General features: G+C 37.5%; 1 protein-coding gene across 37 annotated transcripts in view; it reads right to left on the minus strand.

Annotated features, from left to right (window-relative positions):
• Positions 1-27,077, minus strand: part of Robo2 (roundabout guidance receptor 2) — a 1,567,832-nt gene that overhangs the window by 50,861 nt on the left and 1,489,894 nt on the right. For all 37 annotated transcript variants that reach the window (NM_001415038.1, NM_032106.4, XM_039088674.2 and 34 more), the window contains 6 exons: positions 25,483-25,649; positions 22,521-22,642; positions 16,297-16,528; positions 13,392-13,516; positions 11,882-12,053; positions 4,557-4,739 (listed from right to left, as the gene is read on the minus strand). In NM_001415038.1, coding sequence (NP_001401967.1) covers positions 4,557-4,739; positions 11,882-12,053; positions 13,392-13,516; positions 16,297-16,528; positions 22,521-22,642; positions 25,483-25,649 — 1,001 coding nt within the window. The remainder of the gene's footprint in view (positions 1-4,556; positions 4,740-11,881; positions 12,054-13,391; positions 13,517-16,296; positions 16,529-22,520; positions 22,643-25,482; positions 25,650-27,077) is intronic.

Genomic DNA, 27,077 nt, shown 5'->3' on the forward strand with positions numbered 1-27,077 from the left:
AAGCATTTACCTAGCCTAGTCATCAGACTATAAAAACTCCATGAAACCGTTGATCTACAAGCATAGATCTGTCAAATACCAGCAGTTCTAAAATCCACACATAGATCGTTTACTGTGTTATAATGTCCCCAGTTGTGTTAAATTGTTATGTGTATGGAGCTTTTGTAAATATTGACCTTACAGATTGTATTCACATAATATAACACACCTCTTTCAAAGTGAACAGAGGCTATCTTTCATTAACATTTGACTACTCCAATAATTATAAATGTAAAGAAAAGTAGGGACTGGAGAGATGGTTAAGAGAACCGGCTGCTCTTCCAGAGGTCCCAAGTTCAATTCCCAGCAACTGCATGGCAGCTCATGACTGTAGCTCCACTACCAGGAGATTTCACACCCTCTTCAGCCTTCACAGGACCCACTCCAGGTGGAATACTGAGATACACACAGTCAAAACACTCGTTCATATAATATAAGCGAATTAATTAAATTTTTTAAAGAAAGAAATGAAAAATGTGAACATCGAGATACTTGTAATATTTATAAACACTATTCAGTTATATGTATACACATAATATATAATACATTTCAATTTAATTCTCCTGGAACTATGCAATTTTTTTCAAAATTTAAAGTGTTCACTATTTTGTCAATAAACACTATTATAATTGTGACTATATGTAAATTTTGTATTAAAAGATCGTCTAATATTTTCTTTATATCTCTCTTCAAATCTCTCTTACTTTCTAGCATCTGAAATTGTGAATATTTCCCTGCAATCATAACCCTCTTACCCAGGGGCCAGGAGAGTGTCTTCCTCAGTGAAAATGGATGTAAATGTGACTACCTGCTCCAGAGTCATGAAAAGCCACTGCACATATAACATGAGATACAAGGGCCTATTGAAGAACAATTTTCATGTGTAGGCTTATATCATATAGAGAGCCATGAGCAAAATGGTGCTGAGACCATTTGTATCTGAGAATTTAAGTATGAGAAGAAAATACTGGAAGAAAGATTGTAAGATGATATTCAGTCCTGCCCTGAAAAGTCCCCTAATTTTGGCTGTGCATAGCAGCAAAATATGTCTAGACCAGATTCTCCTCCAAGATGATTTGAATGCATGAGTTTGTATTTTGTATTTATTCTTGATATTTGCTTATGACCTGAAGGACTAGTTCATTAGTACTTTCTGGTAAATATGATAAATTTACTTGTGCCCAAAAAAAGTTATCATCACTGAGTAACAGAGTTTTGCTTTGGTTTTTTTCTCCATTTGAACTTCATAAATATTACTTTTGTATAATAATAAGAATAAGAAGAGGAGGAGGAGGAGGAAGAAGAAGAAGGAGAAGGAGAAGGAAGAGGAGGAGGAGGAGAAGGAGAAGGAGAAGGAGGAGAAGGAGAAGGAGAAGGAAGAAGAAGAAGAAGAAGAAGAAGAAGAAGAAGAAGAAGAAGAAGAAGAAGAAGAAGAAGAAGAAGAAGAAGAACAAGAAGAAGAAGAACAAGAAGAAGAAGAAGAAGAAGAAGAAGAAGAAGAAGAAGAAGAAGAAGAAGAAGAAGAAGAAGAAGAAGAAGAAGAAGAAGACCAAGTTTCAGAGAAGATGTCCTGAGATACAGTGAGTGTTTTACCTATACATTGTGAGTGGGAGGCATCGTGCCAGACTTTGTGCCTCAGACTGCAAGGTATTTCTGTGCCTCCACTGATTATTTCCTACTCTTCTTCTAGTAGCTAAGAATAGACTTGGAACAAAGGTGTAGGAAAAAGGGATATTTTACTCAAACTTGATCTGCTCTACAATTCTCTTTCTTATCATTTTAGCTTTATTCAAAGTCTATGATGCTTAATAAAGAGGTTATATCAAACCATTAACTATACTTTAACTCAAACTTAAAAAAACATAATTATGTTATATAATGATCTAAATCTGGCTCTGAATTGACTTGATTTGTTGAAACTTGTGCCACCCATCATCAGCTAACTATTAGGGATTACACAGATATAAGCCTGAGAGAGTAGAGCAGCAGCCACATGATATGACAGTAGAAACTTCAGAAATATCATCCTGATATTGAAATTACGTTGCTCTAGTTTTATCTAACCTTGCATTCATAATGGTAAAATAACAAATTTCCACGAGATTTTTGATGAAAAGGAGTATAAAAAAAGACTAACGCCGTGAACTCTATAGTTCGTATAAAACATGTTCAAAAACTAGGTTATCACTGCTCTGTGCCTTTAGAATGAATCATCCACACATTCATGGAAGCCATAGCTACAAACTGGCGAGGGTGTGTGCAAAAAGCTCCATTGTTATTTAAAAATCCCAAATTGCCTAGAGTCTGTAAAGACTAAAATGTAACAATCCAAAATGTTAGAAGATCTGATATTGGGAAAAAAATATGGAGACACTTTCACAAGTCAGATGGAAAATGCTACTTTCCAGGGATTTGGCAAATTTTCATTTGCTTCCGTTCTAGGAGAAAGTAGCAATTGCTAGAAGGCAAATGACAAGGATAAAGGACATCTATCCTCAGAGTCAGCCATCTATCAATTAAGTATTAAAGTTTTGAAAGGCTTCTCTGGACTTGGCCTTCTTCCAAATATCTGAAGGGCAAAGCACATTCTCAGTTAGCAGTCCTTCCCCAAGCTCACGGACATCAATCACAATGAGTCATGACAGTTCCAAATGGACAGTTCTTGTCAAGCTCAAAGACCAACAGATATTTTCAAGTTAAGTGCATAGGTTTTGCAAGGGAATGTTGCGAGAGACAGGAGGAGATGTCTGACTGATGTAATTGTACTGAAAGTGGAAACTGTGCTGTGAGGGCGATTGTACTAATTGGGGGTGAGCAACTGAAGAAGGATGGAGGTTTCAAAGGCACCGTTCCACAAGTGAATATATTAGGACTTTTCATTACAGTGACTTCCACACGCCATCTGCTACTATTATCTCTAAGTCAATTGAAGGAGTAGGTCTCAAACTGTCCTTGAATTGAAAATCAGCCCTACCTGATGTTTTGTATGATTGATATGAACATATCACAGAAAGACGTAGCTTAGTGTCTGATAAAGCAGATGGAATGATAGAATATATCACTGCAGGGGTGAAGGTAGAGGGCTGGACTGTAAAAATGGCATTGAAATACTGTTGAAGAGTAAGACTTTGCCCCCACCACTTGTTACTAACTGCCCCTTTCAAGGAAGGGTCTCTAATTGATGCAGTGACTGAACACATAGATGACAAAGAGTAAGGAGGCTGGCAGCTATGACAACTGTGAAGTGATAATGGGACACTTCCTGTCAATTGATATGCTTTTTCTGACCTGATATGTAACTAATACACTGCATTTTAATATGCTAGAGACATATAAGACAATGTTGTAGTTGTCACTATATTTCATTGTAACACAACAAGCAAGACAACCAAGTGAGTCTTTTTTTTTTACTTCTTTTACTGTTAAGACATTGTATTCAATTTCCCATTTCTAGCAAAAATGTTTTGATAACTGATTTTGATAAAGGACTTGCCAAGGTGTTAGAATACTAAATCTAATGTCTCAAAATATTTCAAGTTTATAGGATAAAGTTTAAACTTCTCCCCTGAAATGTTATGGAGTATATGTGTAGCTCGGGGTCACCATCCTTTTACTGATTCTATGGAAAGTAATTAAAATGAACTGCCATTTAAATTGTAATAGAATATAGCTCAATACTGAATCCATTCTTTCTGTCACTGACAGTAATTTTCATGTTTCTATCTCCCCATCTCCCCCACTTCTTCACTCCCTCTTTCTCTTTCTGTACCAGCCCCAGACCTGTCTATCTTTCTCTTTCCATTGCAGATGTTTAAAGGCACAACGTCCAACATCCTCGAGGTCTTTTGCATTGTACAAGAAGGAAGATACTGTTGGAAATACCTCAGCTCATCTAGGGTCTCTCTCTGTTCACTTCTCCTGCAGTCACTTTGGCTTCCTATCCTCCTCCCTTTGGTTCCCTCTGTCCCTGCTTTTGAGACTCCTGCTTGCTCACACCGAAATAGACACCCATTTAAGGGAACAGTAAATCACTCCATTCATGCCTCATCAGTTTTATTAATGCTGGTGAGATTTTTGCTTGTTTGTCTTCCTTCCATCTGGGACATTTCCCAGTGTAATCTGCATTGTGACACACTAAGAGCGGATTTTCAAGCATTTCCTTTTTCTCTGAGAATGTTTAATAACTCTCTTGTCTGAATACACATCTCAGAAGATGTCTTTATTGCAGGCAAAGATCTCCGTGTGTGGTTTTGAAGAGCTAGACAAGAGTTGACCATTTTATCAGTGTCTACTCTTGCTATGCTTCGCTGGAGATACAAGCACAGAGATTGCCTGCGGTCATAAAACAGTATGGTCAAGAGCAGTGCACCGAGGCATGTTGCTCATAATTGCATTTTACAGAGCCGGTTTTTATAACAAGCCCAAATCATCCATTTGCTATTCCATTCCATTTCTTCCTCTCATCGCATTACATTCCAAAAGATAAGAGGGTTTTATAGCTGAAAATAGTCTCTTACCAGCATAATTGCTAAGTCCCTTTCTCTTCTTTCTTCTCCAGTATAACCAGATGCTAAAACCCATCAAAATTACCCAGCAGGCACCACCGATGCCAGCTATAAATGCTGGTTGCTTCACGACATCAGTGATTTGCTCAGTTATGCTGTTATTGTTTTCAGTAATGACAACTTCGTTACGTCCCCCTATGGAAGGAACAATGGTGTCAGTAAACATTAAGACAAATAATAGCAGGAATACAAACACATTATACCGAAGGCACAGACATGTCCTTTTAAAGCCTAGCTGGTATTTGTTCTGTGTAGAGCTTGTCAGAATTACTGATAAGAACACTTCAAGTTTAAAAGGAAGTACTGAATCATGTGAATGCCACTAGAAAGGTTATTTTTTTCTTTTAATTTATCAAGGAGAGATTCTAAGTCACTTACAGATTTATAATGCTATATTATATTATAAGCAAGCGTTTTAACCCTTATAGGAATTAAGATGACAGATCCTTTTCTTAAATTAGAGTTTTTTGTTTTTGTTTTGTTTTGTTTTGTTTGTTTGTTTTGCATCATGATCACTTTACATCATGACAGCTGCACTCCTTCTGGTCAGCCCTTCCTACAATCAGTTTGTCCATCCCCCTACTTCTCTGAGAGGGTTAAAGGCACCCTGGTTATCCCACAACACTGGCACATCAAGTTCAAGTCATTCTTTATGAAAGTTCCTATCATGTAAATACTTACACATTGCTTGTCTGCTACTGTTTTGCCTATTTTCAAGGAGGATAATTCACAAGATAATATAATTTCATATGACCACTGATATTCTAACAAAGATGTTATATACAAATATGCTTTAATTTTGTATAAGGCATACAATTCCTTGGGTGTAACAATAGGAATTATGAAAATATAAATTCTTAGAGCTTAGTTATATATAATTAATATATTAAGAGATGCTAAATTTAATGCATCCCCTAAGTGTAGTTAAACGTAATCTGACATTTAACACTAAATCAACGCATGTTATGTTTCAAAACTTTAGACCTCAGAAAATCAACTAAGCAAATCCCAAGATACAATCCACAGACCACATGAAGCTCAAGAAGGATGACCAAAGTACAGATGCTTCAGTCTTTCTTAAAAGGGGGAACAAAAAATCATAGGAGGGGATATGGAGACAAAGTTTGGAGCAGAGACTGAAGGAATGGCCATTCAGAGCCTGCCCCACCTGGGGATCCTGCCCATATACATACAGTCACCAAACCCAGACAATATTGATGAAGCCAAGTGCATGCTGACAGGAGTCTATTTCCAGTATTATGCCATAGTTTTGTAAGCCATAGTTTCTTATGATTTCCTATGCCGATGGCTGCTAAAGCAATGTTGACTATTGTTCTAAATGGAGCCCAGACAAGGGCGGTGGGCCACACTATGCTCTTTTGTTGTTGCAGACAAAAATGTATTGTACTGTCATATCTTCCTCCCATTGGAGAGTAATGAAGAACCAAGTACTTTGTTGGAATGAGACGTAATTAGACACTTCAGTTTCAATTGTACTTATTTCTGTGACAGTATGCACTTCTAGTGATGATTACCAGCTGTCTGGGATGAACATAGAAGATGAATAATTTTTTTAAAAATGTTTTTTATTAAGGACGATTATTTAAATCTATATGTTTGTTATTTGAGGGATTGTTTGGTATCGGTGAATGTCTTTCACATTTTGTTTGTTAGTTTAATTACACAGATTCAAAAACAAAAACAAAGAATAAGAATCATTTGAATCTGTGTCAGGTTATGCATCTTAATTTACAGAATTTAAGTATCAGTTTCTTCATAACACTGAACTGAAATTTTATACAGTCTGGCACATCAGCAGTCTAAAACTATGAACCATAAACTGCATCAAATGCCAGTGCACGACTTAATTAGTGAAGGGAGAAGAAGGTAAGCTCGAGTCGCTTTACATGCCTTTTCCAGTATGTACTATACAGTGGGGGAAGCATAAATTGAGACAGAAAAGGTGATTAGCCATCATTAAGTCACTGTCGTCTGAGAAGTAGCAGTTGTGTAAAGAGCACTATCAGACAAGATGTGAAGCTGGATACGGAAGGATAATTAAAGAAACAATTAGGAAGTGTCTCAGGACAGCAGTAGATATTAAAAAGAAGCAAATCTCTGGGGCACACAATCTTTTCTGGGTCGAACTGGACTTATCCATGTGCATGTCCTCATTTCCGATACGACTCTACTGTGTTCCAGGATTGTCTCCTGTGCGTAGCATATTCTAATTACCTGAATAGGATACAGGAAAGTCATTGGTTTTCTTGTTCTAATTCTAGAAAAATTTGAACCCTCGTTTGCTATACTACGATGGATTAAAGGGTGCTCAAAATCCAGCTAGAGACGCAGTCTTTTGGAAATAATGCAATTCAACAGAACTCTGCAATTTATTTAACATAATCTAAATTAAATCTGTTCTTTTGCTAGGCTACAATTGTTCTGAGAAGTAGTGTGCTTGTTACAATATAGCATTGGTTTTATATGTTTCCTTGGTTCCAACAGAAACATGTCTCCAAAATACTGTGAGTAGACACCCACTAGGAGAAAAGAAGAAAATTTCCATTGCCTTAAGAGATGTCTCATTTACTAGGAAAATAGACATAAAATGGAAATACAATTGTTTGGCAATCTTACTTATCTTTGAGTCAGAAAAAAACATACTCAGTAAATACAGGTCATGCTTCTTTCCCTTTTAGGAGGTCTCAAGGAGACTTATCCTTTTCTTTTTCTAAAGCAAAGTATTTTTATCCATCAACAGTGATGTAATTTAGAGTTGGCACCTACAGCAAAAGGAGATGTACTCATGTCTAGTTTTGTTTTGTTTCATCTTGTTGGAGACATAGTCTCTGTCTGTGGCTCTAGCTGGCCCTGGGCTCACTGTGCAGTCTGTGCTACTCTCCATCTAATGAATGGGTTCCTCAGCCTTCAGAGTAAGGAGAGCACAGACTACAAGTGTGTGTCGCCACATCTGGACCTTCCAAGCAAAACGCTTACTTCTAAAGACATAAATAAAATATGTACTTGAGCATAGGCATGGATGTGAATATATGTGTGTTTAAATCCTTTTGTGTACACCTGTATTTCTTCCTTACTCCAATTTATTTCAGAAAATCTCAGAAGGGCAAGGTTTTAGGTTTCCCTCAGGTTAAGGAATTAATTCAGTCTGAACAACTAATTAAGAAGAGAAAGGCAATTTAGAGAAAAGGTAACACTTTAACTTTTTTCTCAATGCTATCCATTCAGCAAACAAAGAAAAGTCAAGAAGTCTAAAACATTTAACATTATGACTAAATACAAACCATGCCTCTGCAGAAGAAGAAAAAATCACTCAGAAATCGGTGATATCCTTTCTAAATATCAGTCCATAATATCAGAAAATAAATGAATGCTTCATAAACTCTTAATGAACATATACTCTATTTTTCTAATTTATTGTCTGTATGATGTCAATAGGAGTGAAGGGAATTGAAAGAGTGTAAAGACTAGATCTCTCAGACAGTGAGTCATTAACCAGGCAGCATAACCCAGCTGATATGAAGCCGCCAACACACATAGAGCCGAGGACTTCAGGGTCTGGGTTCAGTCAGGGAAGATGCACCAAACCCTCAAGAGACTGGAGGCTCCAGGGAGAGGAGAGGGCTGGTAGGGTTGGGGGTAGAGGATGTGGGCGTGGGAAGGTGGGAACATCCTGTTGGAAACTGGGAGAGGGGGGTAGGGCATGTGGAACAGTCAGAGGGTAGGTAGACCGGAAAGGAAATGAAATCTAGACTGTAAAGAAAGATTAAATAAAATTAAAAAATAAAAGACTAAAGCTGTAGTGGAGATCTTCACTGATGAGCTTCTGGTTCCCTTAATGACATCTTCAAGCCCTGCTTTGTAAGCAAGCCAGTGGTTACACGGATAAACTGCTGTGTCATTCCTATGACATGTCAGAATTCACAGCTTAGAAATGCTAGAATGATAGGGAATTTAATAGAAGTCAACATGTACAAGGGAACCTTTTGAGGGCAATGCTCACGAATCTTCAAGCAAACCCCCTGCCCCCACCTGATATCCTTTGTTGAATACTGATCTTTGCACCAAGGAAGACAACAAAGATCTGGTGCAAAGCAAAGACAAAAGGTAAGGGAGGTTGTCCAGCTGCGATCCAGTTCAGAGAAGGGAGTTCTGGAGAAAGGGCTTCTTGTGCTGCGAGAGATTGAAAAATGATCCCTCGGTTACAGATCTAGATCACAAGCAAGAAGACTGCATTCTTGATATTTGACTTCAGCAAAGTGGCTGGGTATAAAATTAACTCAAATAAATCAGTAGCCTTCCTCTACACAAAAGAGAAAAAGCCGAGAAAGAAATTAGGGAAACAACACCCTTCATAATAGTCCCAAAAAGATATATAATAACTCAGCGTGACTTTAACCAAGCAAGTGAAAGATCTTCAAGCCTCTGAAGAAAGAAATTGAAGATCTCAGAAGATGGAAAGATCTCCCATGCTCAAGGATTGGCAGGATTAACATAGTAAAGATGGCCATTTTACCAAAAGCAATCTACAGATTCAATGCAATCCCCATCAAAATTCCAATTCAATTCTTCAGAGAGTTAGAACAATTTGCAAATTCATCTGGAGTAACAAAAAATCCAGGATACCTAAAACTATTCTTAACAATAAAAGTCTTCTGGGGGAATCACTATCCCTGAACTCAAGCAGTATTACAGAGCAATAGTGATAAAAACTGTATGGTATTGGTTCAGAGACAGACAGATAGATCACTGGTATAGAGTTGAATCAACCCACTCACCTATGGTCCATTGATTTTTGAGAAAGGAGCCAAAACCATCCAATGGAAAAAAGATAGCATTTTCAGCAAATGGTGCTGGTTCAACTGGAGGTTGGCATGTAGAAGAATCCATATTGATCCATGCTTATTACCCTGTACAAAGCTTAAGTCCAAGTGGATCAAGGACCTCCACATCAAACCAGATACACTCAAACTAATAGAAGAAAAACTAGGGAAGCATCTGGAACACATGGGCACTGGAGAAAATTTCCTGAACAAAACACCAATGGCTTATGCTCTAAGATCAAGAATCGACAAATGGGATCTCATAAAACTGCAAAGCTTCTGTAAGGCAAAGGACACTGTTGTTAGAACAAAACAGCAACCAACAGATTAGGAAAAGATCTTTACCAATCCTACAAACTGATAGAGGGCTTATATTCAAAATATACAAAGAACTCATGAAGTTAGACTGCAGGGAGACAAATAATCCTATTAAAAATGGGGTTCAGAGCTAAACAAAGAATTCATAGCTGAGGAATGCCGAATGGCTGAGAAACACCTACAGAAATGTCCAACATCTTTAGTCATAAGGGAAATGCAAATCAAAACAACCCTGAGATTTCACCTCACACCAGTGAGAATGGCTAAGATCAAAAACTCAGGTGACAGCAGATGCTGGCGAGGATGCGGAGAAAGAGGAACACTCCTCCATTGTTGGTGGCATTGCAGACTGGTACAACCATTCTGGAAAACAGTCTGGGGGGTCCTCAGAAAGTTGGACATTGAACTACCTGAGGACCCAGCTATACCTCTCTTGGGCATATACCAAAAAGATGCTCCAATAAATAACAAAGATATATGTTCCACTATGTTCATAGCAGCCTTATTTATAATAGCCAGAAGCTGGAAAGAACCCAGATGCCCTTCAACAGAGGAATGGATACAGAAAATATGGTACATCTACACAATGGGATATTACTCAGCTATCAAAAACAATGACTTTATGAAATTCATAGCAAGTGGTTGGAACTGGAAAATATCATCCTGAGTGAGGTAACCCATTCACAGAGAAACACACATGGTATGCACTCATTGATAAGTGGCTATTAGCCCAAATGCTTGAATTACCCTAGATGCCTAGAACAAATGAAACTCAAGACGGATGATCAAAATGTGAATGCTTCACTCCTTCTTTAAAAGGGGAATAAGAATACCCTTGGCAGGGAAGAGAGAGGCAAAGATTAAAACAGAGACTGAAGGAACACCCATTCAGAGCCTGCCTCACATGTGGCCCATACATATACAGCCATCCAATTAGACAAGATAGATGAAGCAAAGAAGTGCAGGTAGACAAGAGCCGGATGTAGATCGCTCCTGAGAGACACAGCCAGAATATAACAAATACAGAGGCGAATGCCAGCAGCAAACCACTGAACTGAGAACAGGACCCCCGTTGAAGGAATCAGAGAAAGAACTGGAAGAGCTTGAAGGGGCTCGAGACCCCATATGTACAACAATGCCAAGCAACCAGAGCTTCCAGGGACTAAGCCACTACCTAAAGTCTATACATGGACTGACCCTGGACTCTGACCTCATAGGTAGCATTGAGTATCCTAGTAAGATCATCAGTGGAAGGGGAAGCCCTGGGTCCTGCTAAGACTGAATGTGATTGTTGGGGGGAGGGCGGCAATGGGGGGAGGATGGGGAGGGGAACACCCATAAAGAATGGGAGGGGGAGGGATTAGGGGGATGTTGGGCCGGAAACTGGGAATAACACTCGAAATGTAAATAAGAAATACTTGAGTTAAAATAAATAAATAAATAAATAAATAAAAAAGAAAAAAAAGTAAATTAGATTAAAAAAATAGAGCGTGTTCATGGGATTCAACACCATTCAATAAACATGCATTTAAACTGCTTGAAAAAAATATATGAAAAAAATCTCAGAAAATATTGCTTGAGTCAAACAGCAGGCAAAAATTCTTATATTCTACATAAATTTATTCATATTCTTATGAAGAACAGAGTGACGTGGAACATTTTCATTCAATAATTTGAACAGTTGTAGCGTAAAGTTTTCTCTCCTATGAATATTTCCATTACAAGTTCTTTTAGGCAGCTTCTCATTTTAACACATATTATTAGCATAGAGGATGCATACAGCCTTGCATCAAAATATACTCGCCAGTGATTGCCTTGTTCTTATATAATTTCACTGAACCACAATTACTAGTGGACCTACTGAATACTAGTAATTTTTTAGCCAACCTTTAATAATAAAACTCTATGACAGTAGCTATGACATTATAGGACACACATGCAAACAATTGTGTGTATTATAATGTATGAACTCATACCAATTAATCTACTTGCCTATATGGGTGTACTATAGCTGACAAAATTCTTACAAGTGCCTAACCATGATCAAGATGAATTCAAAATACAGTCTGAATGTGCAAGGACAGATGTAAGGTTCAGACTTTATGGACTGGTACTCACCAATGATTATTGGCTGTGGTTCACTTTTTACTCCAACCCCTGCACTTGTACTAGCTGCCACTTCCACCCGGTACTGAATTCCAGGGAACAAGCCACCTATTACTACAGAGCGAATGGTTGCATCCACAGTTTTATTGATATGGAATCGCGTTTCATTTCCCAGACACCAGATCTGCAGCAAAAAGCAGACAATATGAAGTTTCCTTTCTGAGAATTTGGCTATTATAATCAAATACATTCTTGTTCACAGGAGCTAATCTATTTTGTGGACTTATAAAGGTTTTGGTCAATGACATTCGTAGGCATCCTATGCATATTATGCACATTTACTTGTAATAATATGACAGGCTGAACTGTCACCTCCTTGTATATCTTACTGCTCTCATATGAGTTTACACTGAGCAAATCAGAAGGCACAGTGACTCCCTTTGACACCTCAGGATAGCGATGGGGGATTTCAAATTTGACATTTGTATAGATAAAATCTCCTAGTTTGCTTTGCTGAATTTGTCAACATTTATTTCATACATAATCCAATATACATTTGGATATTGCGTATTATGATGTTAATGAAAGGTAGGTATGCATTATTGTCACACCGTAAGACTTTAAAATTAATTCTGTTATGTTATTATAAGGCCTTATATCCTCTTTGAGCATGTTTGCTTAAAATATGATGGAGAGATTAAGGAAAAATATCTAATTAGAACATCCACTTTCTTGGTAAGTTGACAAAGTTCTATTTTTTTTTAAAAAAAAAACTTAGCCTTTAGAAATAAAATTCAATATGCATCTTTTGGGATAAAGTTATGCAGCCTACTTTTCCATATCATCAATGAATTTCTGAAGTGAAGTGGGATCTGTAGTTAACGTTACTTGGTCTACCTAGCATGTTATTTTCCAAATTCTAGAAATACTTAAAAATATCAAAAAGTTATTCTGTTGAATTTTTCCGAAGTTGTGTATAACCACATCATGATTTAGCAAGATTTTATTATAAAATGTTCAACACACTTTGCATCTTAAACAATCAATTGTAATAAGGAAACAACAGGGATTTTTTTCTTTAACATGAATTATTCCATAAGTTCAAAATGAGACAATTATCTTCTGCTATCCTATTAAAAACTTGTTTCAAGGGGCCATACTTTTTCTCAAGGGAAAACACAATGCAAGTTGGCCCAGCAGTCCTGCTCACTCTCATCTATATCTCCTTAATCACACAGGCAAACTTGGGTTTAGTGAGATCTTACGTCTACTTCAAGTCACTCCTTCGATCATTCCCAAATCCCATTACACTGAAACCTACTCCACTCTCAATTCTCCAAATGAATTATATATCTCTGACCACAATATGGGGTTCTCATTCCCTATGCCTTTGTGCCTTTGCCGTTAACACAACCAAGGCTGATATATCACACCTGAGCCCTTAGGGATGGGCTGTGTAGTAATGCTCCTAAGATCTCTTGAGAAAGCTTCCCCCAGGCCTCCCTTTGTTGGAGTGGCTTACCTTGTATTCCTGTATGATTCCATTCTGGTGGTCGGCTGGTGGAGGATCCCAGGAAACACTAATGCTTGTGCTGTTATGGCTTCCAACGGTCAGCACCGTGACAGACTGGGGAGGCGCACTTGGAGCTGCAGAGGAAGTAGATTGATGTAAACAGTAATTTCCGGCCCGCACGTGCTTACGCAACGTGAACATAAAGACAAGACGTTTAAGGTTCTGCCTTCTAGTCGTCTAGCATCTGCACATAGTTTTTAACTTTTGCAACTTGTTGAAAATCAGGCTTTCAGTTCAATGCATATTTTAACATGGATGCAGTGAATGGCAGTATTATACACTCAGTACCCAACCCAACAGGTTGCATTGTTAGGATGTTTTTCTGTGAGACAGTGTGTTCCTAGCTTTAAATCTGTCCAATGACCTTAGGAAGTAGAAAACCTCTCATCTCAGGTTTGAATAAAGAAGCCATACTGTAAGATACTGCGGTCAAAAAAGAAGTCAGAATTTAAGCCCAGAATGTTAAAATCTAGAAGCTATATGACTTATCTTTAACACTTTCTAATGACTGTTTCTAGAAGAATATATAGCGATATTTGAATCAAAAATATTCTCAGATCATTCTTCCTAAAACGCAAACAAGAATTATTTCTAGAGGCTGGTTTTTTTTTGTATTGTTTGAGATAATGTTTACTAAGTATAGACAGAAATGAACTTCTAAATCTCACTAATAAACAAAACAATGCTTTTCTTTTCATACTGGGAAAAATAATTGACTATTAAGAACTGGCTTATAATTTAAGATTTAAAACATATTTTATGTGGCTGTGCTAGTAAAATGGAAACGGGCTCATGTTGGGTCAGATGTGAAATGGGGAATTTTTTTGATTTCCGACAGTCATTCTCTGTCTTTATAGTTTCTCCTATAACTAATTACAACCATGCTGAGAAGCGTTGAGTGAAGAGCAGTTTCTCAATTTAGATTGCAGGGTGCCCCTTTCAGGGATTCCCAGAGCAAGGAAACACTAATTGTGCAGAACTCAGCCACTGTCAGTGAACCCCCTTAATTTAACTCAATAGTAGAAAGAGAAACATTGGGACATAGAGATCCCACTAAATCTGTCTAGAGAGCTAAAACAAAGGATTGTAGACCACTAAATGCTCCCCATAAAAACCATCAATGCCTTCATAACTTCACAATTCACATCCCTTACAAATACCCTAAAATACATTTCAAAGGCCGGCTAAGGAGGTGTCCCATATTTGGTAAATTAATCACAGCGTATTTCATTGACATGACAGTTGGACTGAGATATAAGACAAAGAGCGGCAGCTGCTAATGCAATTTGCTCCTTCCTGTCCCTTTATGCGACAGTGCCTCTCCAAAAAGTAGCACTGTGACATCAATCTGACCACTCGTCTACCAGCGTTGCAGTTATTAAGGAGTAGACAGCAATGAAAGCTAACGCGGAAGCCAAGGTTCCCTTCCCCTTGTTGTTGGCTAGGCGGGAGAACTCCGAGTCTGAGCCTGCTCCCTGACAGGTCAATTATTCCAGAACTCAGCTTCTTTCTCTAGATTTGAAAGAACAGGAATCACTGTTCATTGCTCCCAGATTCAGTCCAGCTGAGTCCGTTTGTTACATTTACCAGGCCACAGAGATGTAGACCAAATACTGAAAAATGTCAGTTTCACAAAAAAAGTCTACTGCAGTGAAACTGGTTATTGGAAAAAGGCTTAAAATTATCTCAAGTTATAATTATTTGCCCCATTCACTGGTGGGACAAGTTGGCAGTATAGGTGAGGTGTAATGGAGCATAAAAATTATTGGAAATGTTAGTATTTATTTTGTCTTTAATATATTTTAAAAGTAGTATATTTTCAAATGCATTCATGTCCATCAATGTTGATGGATCTCACTCACTGCAGATAACATGAAGTTAATATTTTTATTGTGTATGGACCTCAGCCTGTTGATATTTGTATTGTGTTTACAAAAGTTTGTTTCCTGTGTCATTTGGCACAAAATGTTTTTAGGCTAAGAACTTTTATAGGAAGTGTAAACACATAGACCATGTGAAAGCTGCACTTGTGTTCTCGCCATTTTACTCAGGGCTATATGCACTAAAAGCCTTTCATATGAGTTGACGTCACAGTATCTGTGGTAAATCTGTTCCAATTATGGGGGAGAGAAATGGAATTCTTCTAAGAAGATGGCTACTGCAAATGTGGAAAAGACTTCCAAAGAAGAGATTGGGTCCCACACTAACCTTCCCTCTTAAAAAAGAAACAGACTGATAGATGCCAGGCTTCACTATATACCCAACCAGTGGGCACCATGAGGAAGACAGTTCTGTCTTACAGAATGTTTTCTGAAGTCAAATGATCGAAGTCCTCATTAAAGCAGGAATATATTATGGTCAGATTCAAACATTCTGAAGCAGAAGGTTTGGGACACAGGTATAAGAAAAGATTAATATTATTTTTCTTTTGGTTTTCATTTTAATCTTTTTGTAAAATATAAATTCTGACCACACACACACACACACACACACACACTAACTCTCTCACATACACTTATACATACTCTCACACATGCACACTCACCATTCATATATACTTTCACAGACACTCACATGCTCACACACACACATACACACATACCATCTCACACACACACACTCTCATACACACACTCATACACACACAACCAAATACATACACATACACACGCCAACACACATGTTCCTACCATTTTACATTTTTTTCCCTCAGAGTATTAAGAAAAAATTATACTCCCTGGATTTATAGGATCATATATATGATCATTTTATGGTCTTCTAATTAATATAAGCAAGAAGTATAAAATAAACTGTCTTAAATATAAGTTTCTTTTAGTTAGAGACGGTTACTGACCTTCCTCAGTAGTACGGATTGTTTTTGATTCACTGTCCATTCCTTGGAACTCATTGAAATATGGCCTGACTTTAATTTCATAAGTCACCCCCTTTTTCAGATTCACAAGGACAGCACTCCTCTCAGTCGGGACTTTGGCATCTAGATTCTGCCACACAGTTGAAGCTTGTAGACCAGAAGTCTGTCGGTACATCACTCTGTAGCCCTGAATAAACTGGGGTTGTCGGTCCACCTGCAAAATGGCATAGGATAGTTGAAAGAAACAAGGAAGACATTGCTAAGGATTTTGCCCCTCTCTGACCTCCTTGTGGCCATCTGAGTGATGACAAGGTCTTCTCATTCATCCCCCTGCCTCAAATAATATCCTTCAATTGCATGTATATATATTGTTATTTTAAATCCTTCAAAAGTGATGAATAGGCCAACTATGCCCAAATCTGAAAATACCTCCAGATGTCTAGGCTGGAGTTCTGTTTCACATTTGTTTTCTATTCTCCTTCACTGAGCAACTCCCATTTTCCTGGGAATATATGTAATATGTCGTTTGGTAACATCAATTCATCACTATCTTCTCATTCAGAAGCTTTAGCTCTTGTTCTTACAGACAGGTGCCAGGAATCTTGCTGACTTCGAGTAGGAAAATGGACAATGGAGAAAGAGTCCTTCAGAGCTTACAGTTCATGTGGAAGGAGGACATTAGCTAGTAACGATCCAATCGTTGTCAAGGTTCAACCACAACAAAGAAACATAGGGAAATACCGCAACTGTGATATGCGAGGACTTAGAAAGTCTCAAGGGGACAGGAAGTTGAGTTAGAGTACAATCTTCATGACATCACAACTGCTGTAATCTGAATGAAGCAGGAATGCTTACTGCCCTGTGTCTGGATAAGCCATAGGCGAGACTACAGCTGTGAAGCCGTGTTATGTTTTAAAGAGTGTGAAAGTCCTTAGCTCTCAACTATGTTCAATCCAAAGCACGTCACTTTAACAAGTTCTCTCCTCTAATATTCCCGTTCTGCATGTTTTGACAACTTCCATGTCTTTCCCTATATCACATAGCAGACATTACTTTTAACTAGAAGTCTGAGGCTTTGAATTTCAGAGATTACTAAGATGTTCTTTTTCACTTTATGACGCTTGAATGACAGCTCAGTTGGAAAACTGCTGCCCGTGAAAGCTTGAAAACCAGACTTACAGTCTAGAGCCTACAATGAAACGATAGACGCCCAGTTGTGAGGATGCGTACCTGCATGGAGGAGGTGAGACCCTGGCCTACTGACCAGCCAGCACAGCGTCTTGGGCAAATCCCATCTCATTGACAGACACTGAGTGGTGCTGAGAATATGGCCAGAACGATACCAACTGCTACAAGTGCATGTACTTGCTGGCCCCTCCCCACTCTCTAAACTTCCCATAGGCTTTATCTACATCTCTTGTCTTGTTTTGATTGTTTTTTAAAAAGAGAAATATTTTCAAAATGTTACTAGTTCTTTGAAAGTGTCATACGATGTGCTTTAATGACAGCTGCTCCTTTAAACTTTCCTGGATTCTCTTTGCTTCCCTCCCACCCAATACTTAAAAAAAATCCTTCTAATAGGCATGTTTTTGCTTCCCAAATATGCTTGGATGTATGGACTTCTACTAAGGAGTGGTCAACTTATCAATGGCTACATATACTCATTTTGATTACCCTTTCTTTTTCAGCTGCTAGCAATTACCAGGGACTCCACAGTTTGGGGTGGGATTGCCTGCCCAGTCCCCCTCCCCAAAGGTGATACTTGTTTCGACTCGGGCTTGCACAGGGTTGAAGAATCTGCCTCTACTGCTGTTCTCTTTACAGGTTTTATGGTTGCTTCAGTTACAGAGAGAAAAGGTTTTTAGGTTTTAGCAGTTATAACAAAAAGAACGTCAAATCATTTTACTGGTTTGCCCTGCATGATTTAAACATAAACTCCTATAGCTGCTTCTCCAATCAATACCCTATATTACAGCTTAGTAGCCATATGGTGAGAAGCTTGAAGCTAGCCATTTCACTATCAAGGTATAAAATTTAGTGAAAAATAAATGAAATGACCTCATTTCAAGGCAGTTATGGAAAAATAAATAAAGAATATAAGTTTTTACTAGGGCTTAAAGAATTCAATTATCAGCATGCAATAAACAAAAGGCTTTTCTTCTCTAAAGAAACCTGTAATCTTACTTGTTCAGTTGTAGTGTTACATCTTTGAGAGAGAAAGCTACCAACTCCAACTGATGAATAATAGATCGCATTAGTATTTTCATGAGGAAAAGAAAAAAAACCGCAAAACTTCAATTAAAATGAATAGAACAAAGGAATGTTTTCCTCTTCAGAATGCCCCTGCTAGAAGCATTCTCCAATATTCATGTGTGTTTACAAGCAAATCATCCAGGTTGAAAGATTTTAACCCACAAAACTTCTTTGGAATTAGAGGCAGACATTATGAGGCCATATCAATAAAACTAAGGTCTAACGAGGAGGCTCATGCACAATCTTAGAAAGCTCAGTCATGCTACCAGTTTGTAACAAACTGATGTGAATTTTGAAAAGTAGAATTTGCTCTCACATAAAATCAAGCAACCAAAGAACAAAAACTTAATTCATGAGAATCAAAGAGAATTGCATTTCATCAAACCTGACAAGAGTTTAAAAAAAAGATTCTTGCCACATATGTTAAAACATTAAGCTTACATTTTATAAACTTGTCTGAGTTCCCTTTAAGTGAATTTATACACCGAAAGAAAGGCATAACTCACAATAATAGCTTGTTAATACTGAAAGAAGCAAGCTGTGTTTGTAAGAAGAACATTAAGCAGCTGTTTGGAGATGAAGGGAGTCTGTAAATCAGGGCAAATTGGTTTTATCCATGTTTGGATTTCATTAATTAAGTGTTTTAGGTACTTTATGAAGCCAATGTTTACTACACAGCACTGCTCGCGCACTCCAGTGAGCACTGCCATCAACCAGTGGATAGTAATGGGCTACTTAATAACAAGAGTTTAACTTAATTTTCTGCGGTTGGGAGGCACTGCTTAGAGGGAGGGAAAATGTTATTACAGGTGAAAGCAACGAGGAATTTGCTGAAATTTGACCTTTGAGAGCCTCTGCCAGGGCCTTACTGATACAGATGAGGATGCTTGCAGCTAACCATTGGACTGAACACGGGGGCTGCCAATAGAGGAGTTAGAGAAAGGACTGAAGGAGCTGAAGGGGTTTGCAACCCCATAGGAAAAACAACAGTATCAACCAACCAGACCCTACCAGAGCTCCCAGGGACTAAACCACCAACCAAACAGTACACATGGAGGGACCCATGGCTCCACCCACACATGTAGCAGGGGACGGCCTTGTCTGGCATCAATAGGAGAAGTCCTTGGTCCTGTGAAAGCTCGTTTCTCTAGTGTAGGGGAATACTAGAGTGGTATTGTGGGAGTGGGTGGGTGGGAGGGGGAGCATCCTCATAAAAGCAGGGTAAGCGGGTATGGGAGACAGGGGACATGGGAAAGGGAATACCATTTGAAATATAAATACATAAACTATCTAATAAAAAAAATGAAAAAAATCTACGAACACTGAGTGAGTAGAGGCTCCCCACTCCCCATGCTAGCTCATTCTTACAGCTGAGCATTTCCAAGTTATGTTTTATGCTGGTTACTAATTCTATTAATAAGCAGATTAGAAGATGAGTGCTCCTTTAGTATTTATTTTTCTTCAGTTTTAACTACATAGATTAAAAATATAGCAGTTATGATACTTTAATCATGCTTTTGTCTTAAGAACCAAATAGAAAGACCTAGAAATCTAGTCTTCCAGTCATGTTGAACTTTCTGAGCTTAGGAATCTTTATTTTCTTCAGAAACCAGGAGTCACAGTGAAATCATGCATGTAAGTGAATGTACCCTGTAGTCTGCAGGAGATGAACAAGGCATTTAATTATGCATGTACAGAGCATCTTTGTTTTTTGAAAAAAGACATACTAATAAAGAAGGAAGCGAGAGCTTTCAAATCAATGTTTTTATTGAATTGTCAAAAACTGTGTTCACTGTCTACAAGTTCATCTTAAAAATATGAGAGAATAAAATCCTCTACCTGAGTAGGAAATCCAAAAGTTTTCTTGGGTGAGCCAGTTGCTAAACACCTTATATTTGTCTTAGTGGGGTTCTAAAGTTGACTTTTAAAAAGCACTCTTTGCAGGCAAGTAAGTGTCCTGGCCCTCAGTGAAGGATCTCTAAATATTTCTGCTCTGAACCACACCACCATCACCATAAAAATCATCATTTTTTAAAACCAAGCTTTGCTAGTTTCACTGTAGAACAGCTTTTACAATTTTTTTCTACCCTCATTAGATTAAAAGTCATTTTTAGTAAGTAGCCAGTGATAGTTATTTGGCTTTAACCTTAGTCTTCAGTAAGGCTTGGGAGGGGAATGTTTTTGTTTTTGTTATTGTTTTTCAGTACACGAGTCACGTGCGTTTCCTGATTAACACCAGGAGGCCATTGTAAACCACTTCAGATGATCTAAACACTAAACAGGAACTAAAATATTCTGTCCCTCACACTCTAGCATACCCAAAAATAAAATAACACGAGTGGAATGATTTAAGTACACAACCTGTCTATATTTGTGTTCTTTTATAAAAAGACATTGTCATTTTACAAAATAAATAGTATTTAAATATGATTGTAATGGCTCCTGTTCTTAGATACACTGCTTCCGTACTCCTCAGAAGGTGTACTATATTAAACGCATGCTATGAGGGAGAGTCTTTTGTTGTTACTTTGGTGTCTAATATACTTAAATACCTCTTTGCGTAATATGTTTTTGTGGCACGTGTAACACGTTATAGCATTTGTCAGTGTGTGATATTTCTCAACTAGATTTGTGTCCCTACATTCAATGGCCCTCAAAGTCTACAATACACTTTATACTGAAAAAAATGCCTTTGTATTGCATTTATTCCAAGTAATTAATACTGGGAGAGAACCCAAACAAAAGTTTTTATTGTCTTATATACCACACAAAGTTTCACAAATGAATTGATAAAAATATATAGTCAGCTTGTTTAGTTGAGATAGTTGTTATAAAGTGTGACCCGAATGCCAAGATATAAGTACCATTGTAGTTTTAAATCTTATTTAGCTGCTTCCAAAGCAGTGATCACAGACACCTATGGATAAACATTCCTTAACTAATACTTTAAAAAATGAAGGTTAGAATCATAACAATGAATCACAAGAATGGTTTTTAATCTAAAACAGAAAATCTTAAGGGTTAACGAATGAAGAGAAACTGCACAAACTTGTCGAGACAAGTCAGCACGCCATGACTATGTGAGCTAGAATAGATGAACATTTAGAATACCCTCAGCAAGTTCAACAAAATATTAATCGTCCAGTTAACACATTGGTAAAAATCTTTGGAAATATACCAAAGACAAATAAAAATGTCCACGTTAAAAATTACCCACAGATAGTTGGGGAAATATTATGCATAGTAGCCAAGGAAATGAAATATTCTAAAAGTTTACCACATAAAGACATAAAATCATATATAGACTTTCCATAAAATGATTATTTTTCACTACTGCACATACAAAGGAAGACTAGTAGATTTTACACATGTACATTACAAGAAATTACCTAGTGATACTCACTGTAACATGAATGCAAGTCATAAACATTTTGCTGGATGAGTGAATGAATGCCAGATACAAAAATGCTTGCTGCGATTCTCTACGCAGCAACCCTGCAGCACTGATGATTCCATAGCAACATGGCATTTATTGGAGGAAGTGGGATGAGGATGGCTTCAGGAGGGAATGGTTACTAATGGGCACAGGCTTTCATTCAGGAATGACTTTACCATTCTAAATTTTGACTTTGCTGATCATCTCAGAACACTCATCATGCTAAAAGTATTCACTTGAACTTTGTAACATTAGCATATTAACTGCAGCTCAGTAAATCTTTCAGAAGTCAGGTCAGGAAGGTTATACGTCTTAGTACAACTACTTTTTACTTATTACTCTTCATACAGTTTTACCTATTGAGTATTTTACTGTTTTCATTGATTACCTTGAATTAAAATGATGAGTGTTTTGAATGTAGTTTTAGGTTTATTTGGCCCCTTTTCTTGCCTACAGAAAAATCCTAAATAGACTTTGTTGCTATACCTGAAGCCTAATTTAATCTATGATAACTTACCGTCCATGTGACTTGAACAGTTGTAGGTGTCAGGACAACTGGATTGTGGAGACGAACAGTGACATCTCCTAACTCCTTCTGCACTTGTCTGTGGTCCACGCCTTGTGCTGGGGGACTGATATCTGTAGTTAGAGGAGAAAACCATTCCTAATTTCAAAATTCACTAGTAATTTCCAGTGCATATAATCCAATGTAGAAGTAATTGCCAGATGCATTAAGATATGTCATGATATGAAACAACTTGACATATAAATATAAATATAAATATAAATATAAATATAAATATAAATATAAATATAAATATAAATATAAATATAAATATAAATATAAATATAAAAACACATGTATATGAAAATGAGTGCATATGTGTCTGTTTATTCCGTGATGGCATGGCACAGTTTGTTATATTTATCTATTCAAGGAAGTTTCTGTTACTCTTCATCCCCACAGAGAAGGGAGAGTTGTACTACAGACTACATGCTACTCTTTGTCTAGAAAAGACCGTTTCTATAGATGATGGGGCACTGATGCATCTCTAAGGTGTAAGCTAAGAACTCTCAGAAATGAAAATTAAAGGTCTTTTTTTTTAAAAAGTGTTACACATATGCCAATAGAGAGAGCTTTTTAACACATTTCCATGTCAAGGTTAAGTTTCACCAAAACTATTTGATTTAATGAAAGATGTCCAATTCTAAATGTTTTTTAAACTATTAATTTCTTCTAATCTTCAGTCTGTAATGCATCATTCTTAACAAAAGTGAGAGGTGTGTATCTTAGCTATAAATTGACTGTGCTAACCTTAATCGGGATGTTAATAATTAGAGATGATGTAATGTAATTTTCTTTCATTGCCACGTTTTTTCATCAACATCAACAACGAAGTAAAACATGAACTGACTTAGAGCAATACATTTTTTTCTGAATACTACTAACCTTTGCTGATGTATATATGTTCCAATGTCATATTTACCTACAAGTATTTAGGAGGTTTAATGAAGTAAGTGATTTTCAAAGTAAGTAACCATTAAAGTCGTTGAAAACTCAGACCCAAAAGCCAATGTGCTCTTTGAAGTCAAGTGCTTTGTAGGTCACCAAACAGTTGACCGTGTGACAATATCACAAATAAATCTGACATACAGACACAACAGATGAGTTCTACGTGGGTATCTGTTCCAAGAATATAGGTCTTCAGTTATGTGAAATTTCTCAGTTGAACAAGCCAAATCTCTCTCTCTCTCTCTCTCTCTCTCTCTCTCTCTCTCTCTCTCTCTCTCTCTCACACACACACACACACACACACACCATGCATACACACACAATTCATTACGCTTTGTTGATCTTTTCACCGAGAATTGTATTCTGAGTCTTACTAACTGGCAGAATCACTCAGGATTGTTAAGGTGTGTGAGACTGCATCACACAGGAGATCCTCCCAACCTTGTCCTTCGTCTACCTCAGACTGCAGCTGTACACACAACAATGACTGCTATCCCCATATACAGTCTAATATACAGTCTAAAATTTCTTGACTTAAAAAAAATCGTATATCTCTTCCATTTCACACTTAGTCATTTAATTTACTCATTCAATGCAGACACATTAAAAGCGGTAGCATAGGGATGAGGTAAAATCTAACTACTTTCAGGTCTTCAAAGTCTTTGTTGTGCTTCCACTCTCTCTGGAGACAGGTTCTTTACCTACATACCCTTCATCATCATGGAAAATTAAGCACACTATGGCGGGGAGAACAAAAGCGAAGTACCATCCCCTCCTCCCTCAACTGTCATCATGTCAGCCACGCTCCCATCACGTGGTGACTTTATTTGACTTCATTCCTTTACCGCACCCTTCTCTGTGATAATGGCATGCTAGTCACTACCCCTGAACTACATTGTAATTATAATAATATTTTATGGCTGCATGGTGCCTTTCATAGCATAAAAATACTACTTGAATTATATCTTTTTCAAAAGCTCTTACAAATAAGAAATAATTAACCCTTCCTCAAGAACCCTGTGGGGAGTAGATTGTAACAAACAATGAAGGCCCCATTTTCTATACTCCTTCTATTGCTAGTAGGGAAGGAAAGGATAATATAGCATTCTGTATTAAACCTGCACAACAGTGACGTCTGTGTCATGACTTCTCCCCCACCCTGCCAATAGTAAAGGACGGGTTAGAGGAAAAGAGATGAAATTTTCCAGTTTGAAATTAACCATTTTAATATTCTATTTGATGGTGGTACATTAGTCAGAAGAACCCCATATGCCAAAAAGAAAGGTTTATGTATTATTTTCAGAAATAAATATTTCTTTGAAAAGAATCTCTCTCTCTCTCTCTCTCTCTCTCTCACACACACACACACACACACAAACACACACACACACACACACACACACACACACACACACACACACACACACACACACACCACAGTGGTGGTGGTTAAGCATCAGCACTGTAAAATGTAGAAGCCGTGGTAACCAAACTCAGAACTCTGGCCTCCTCTCATCTTTAAAGCCAGAAAATATGTCTCTAACAGATTCATGGTCACTGGTACTCTTCCTCAAAATCCTCAGTGAGAGATCCACTATCCTGGGTGGGTTGGGGAATAGAACACATAAACAGAAAAATAATTCTGACAATCCTATCTGGGTATCTATTTTTCAAGGGTGTATTATTTTTTCTTTTGTGTAATAGAGAAGGGGAAACTTTTATTTTCATTCAGAGATTCTCCTTTACTACACAAGTGCCCTACTGTTTGTTTTACCTATGCCTAGTTATAGAGCTCTGAAAGCATAAAACATAGCGAGGTGATCTGAAAACATTTTCTTCCACGGACAAAATCCAGAGAGTTATGTACAGTCAGCATTTACACATTTGCTCTGCTCATGCAATGCCTTTGGCTTTAAGTTGATACACCCTACTAAAGCCAATAGTCATTCTCAGCTGCTGAAATTACCTTGTGTGCGTACAGGATCCGACATGGGGCTTGGATCACTGAGACCTTGGGGGTTGATCGCTCTGACCATGAACAGATAGATTGTGTTGGGCCTTAGTCCTCTGACTGTATAGAGAGTCGTCTTAACATGGTTTGCCACTGTCTGCCAGCTGTTGCTCACCGATTGGCTGAAAGAAGAACAGGAACTGATGTAATGAACATTCATAGTACAATGTCAAATGGTGTTGAGTGTCAATGACAAAGGTCGATGGCTGAAAAATTAAACAGACAGACACACGCACGCCACTTGACGTGTTCAGCCCAATAATGAAACATTTGGATGAGTTCAGTTTATTCAATGACAAAGCCGAGCCCACCTAAACGGAGTGCCATGCACGACAAAATTAAACTCAGCCCAAGAGATGTGACAGCCCTTGCTAGATGCACAGCAGCCCACTAAATGAATACCTGTAAAAGGAGCAGAGCTAAAAATCACAACATCGACTTTATACAATAAATATGGTCCTCATAAATGCATATATATATATATATATACCTTGCAAAGAATTAACCTGTAGAAAGAATAAATGGGCTACAGAGTAATTTATGCCAATACATGTTCCTGTAACAAGGTGTGTTTCGTTTGCATCAATTCCGCATGCAATTTTATAATAGAGCCTTCTAAAACTACATATCTGTAAAAGAAGAGAGGAAGCATGTAATGAATATTTTCCCCTTGGTTACATTTTTAATAAAAATTTACATTACATAGTACTGTGATCTCTCATCTCTAGATGATGAAGTAGCCCAGATTCTGTGTATGGGCCCTTCTACAACTCGCTACAAATGGATGCTTTCTTAGAAAGCTGTGTCTAAGGTCAAATGTAATTTTGCTAAAACTAATCTTTACAATGGGAAAGTTTGAGGCTTTATTTTTAGCATCAAATAGTTTTGTTTTAGCATCAAATAGTGAATGAAAATTATTATTTTAAAATTTGAAAAGACGTATTTATCATTTACTTAAATATGGAGTAGGAATACCACAGAAAAAGTGATTATTTGCCCTGACGCTGGTAAAGCAAAAGGGGTGTCTTTCAAACTGTGCAACATCAAGAAAAGCACGGTCAAACGGGATGTAAAACTACAGTGGATACATTTCCCATTTGTTATTAATCATGCTTAGATCGGGAATATAATAAAATTAAATGATTTATCATCTATGCCTCTGAACACATGATGACATTTTCATATAGCACATTGAAATAAATATCTTTCCATTCAACAACTGCAAGCACATGGAATTGATTTCTTAACTTGCTTCTTAATTTCTTGCATGAATATCCAATAGATTGATTCAAGAACAAAGAAACGGAAATATTAGAATTATTTTACATGTGCACTCTAATTATTAAGAAAAAATATATCCAAATCTAGTGTGCCAGTATACACTGAATATCTCTAATAAGTGTATATGTCGAGTTGTTGTGAATTCTGTCTGGGTCTAATGCCCAATGTGATGCATATGGAGCTCCATGCATATACATGGAGCTGCACGTAGCTATGAAGAAAAATAAGATCATGTATTCATCAGAAAATGGACGAATTGTGGAAAGTAT

Source organism: Rattus norvegicus, chromosome 11 (assembly GCF_036323735.1).
Source record: "Rattus norvegicus strain BN/NHsdMcwi chromosome 11, GRCr8, whole genome shotgun sequence".
In the NCBI taxonomy this organism is placed as follows: Eukaryota; Metazoa; Chordata; class Mammalia; order Rodentia; family Muridae; genus Rattus; species Rattus norvegicus.